Raw genomic sequence first — 1557 nt, 5'->3', positions numbered from 1 at the left:
TATATAGAGAGAGAGAGAGAGAGAGAGAGAGAGACAAATAAAAAAATATATAGAGAGACATATAAATTTAACTTAAAAAAACTTAAACTAAAATTAAAATCAAAATGGAAAATGTAAAAAACTGATTAAAAATATGAATAAAAATATATCTTAATGATATTAAAATAACACATAGATACAGATATTTAGACATTAATAACTAGCACAATGTTAACATCTAATAACATGTTGCATGACACTTTAAAAGGAAATACCTTTGCTCTTTATTTATAGTCCTGTTTCAGATCTACTGTGAACTGAATTATTGACAGATCTCTTGACTTTCGTTTTATGGCTTTCTTTGTGGCCCTAAGCAATTCTCGTTCTCATGTTCTCAGGTTACCACAAAGTGAACAGAGACTTTACCAGGAAGTATCACACTTGCAATTACATATACTGCCTGTTTTCCCCCCAGTGATCCTCTCTCCGTACGGTTTGAGTGGGACTCTGACGGGCCAGTCCTTCAAGCTGTCAGATCCACCGACCCAGAAGTTGATCGAAGAATGGAAGCAGTTCTATCCCATAGGCCCCAAAACCAAGGAGGTCACGGACGACAAGATGGATGACCTCGACTGGGAGGACGATTCCTTGGCTGCTGTTGAGGTTGTTGTTGGTAAGTCAGCTGAACATATTAAGAGTTCAACATCATCTCAATTAATGTGTAATAAGAGTGCAAGTAATCATTCATTTGGCGCAGCTGGAGTGAGGATGGTGTACCCAGCCAGCCTGGTGCTGGTGGCCCAGTCTGACATCCCGGTCGTGGCTACAGTGAGCTCTTCCACCTCCTCGGGCTCTTACTCAGGAGGTCAGCTCAGTCACATGTTCCATGGAGATACTGGCATCTCTTCAGTCACTCTGACTCCTCCCACTTCACCTGAGGAGGCTCAAGCAGGTACCACCACTATATTCTCAATTATTCTGAATAAATTAAAAAAATGAGTTCTACATAAGTAACTTGATTTCCCTCCATTTGAATGAGTTAATGGATGTTTAACATATTATGTGATTGATTTATGTATTTTTTATTACTACAGCATAATATTACATTTTAGATGCAGAGAAAAAAATATATATATTATAAAAAATCCAACATTTTATTGTACATATTTAACATTATGTAATTATTAATTTCATGTATTTATTTGTTGTCAGCAAAATTCATTTTAAAGGCAGAGAAGTTGTGAGTGTGTGTGTGTTAGGGCTGTGTATCACCAGCAAAGTCACGATACGATACGTCAAGTCAAGTCAAGTCACCTTTATTTATATAGCGCTTTTAACAATACAGATTGTGTCAAAGCAACTGAACAGCATTAATTAGGAAAATAGTGTCAATAATGCAAAATGACAATAGTAAACACAAATTTTTCAGTTAAAGACAGTTCATCATTGAATTCAGTGATGTCAACATCCAGCTCAGTTTAAATAGTATCTTTGCAATCAAGTCAACGGTATCGCTGGAAATGAAGTGTCCCCAACTAAGCAAGCCAGAGGCGACAGCGGCAAGGAACCAAAACTCCA

The 1557-nt window shown here is 37.1% G+C and overlaps 1 protein-coding gene across 1 annotated transcript in view; it reads left to right on the top strand.

Annotated features, from left to right (window-relative positions):
- LOC107662782 (mediator of RNA polymerase II transcription subunit 13-like) overlaps positions 1-1557 on the top strand; it is a 55909-nt gene that overhangs the window by 14455 nt on the left and 39897 nt on the right. Inside the window, exons 5-6 of the mRNA XM_016452881.1 lie at positions 455-652; positions 737-931. Of these exons, the coding sequence (XP_016308367.1) occupies positions 455-652; positions 737-931 (393 nt within the window). The remainder of the gene's footprint in view (positions 1-454; positions 653-736; positions 932-1557) is intronic.

The sequence above is a fragment of the Sinocyclocheilus anshuiensis genome, unplaced genomic scaffold, assembly GCF_001515605.1.
Source record: "Sinocyclocheilus anshuiensis isolate Anshui unplaced genomic scaffold, SAMN03320099.WGS_v1.1 scaffold1144, whole genome shotgun sequence".
NCBI lineage: Eukaryota > Metazoa > Chordata > Actinopteri > Cypriniformes > Cyprinidae > Sinocyclocheilus > Sinocyclocheilus anshuiensis.
Note: the sequence above shows the minus strand (reverse complement) of the source record. Positions and strands in the feature narration are given on the sequence as shown.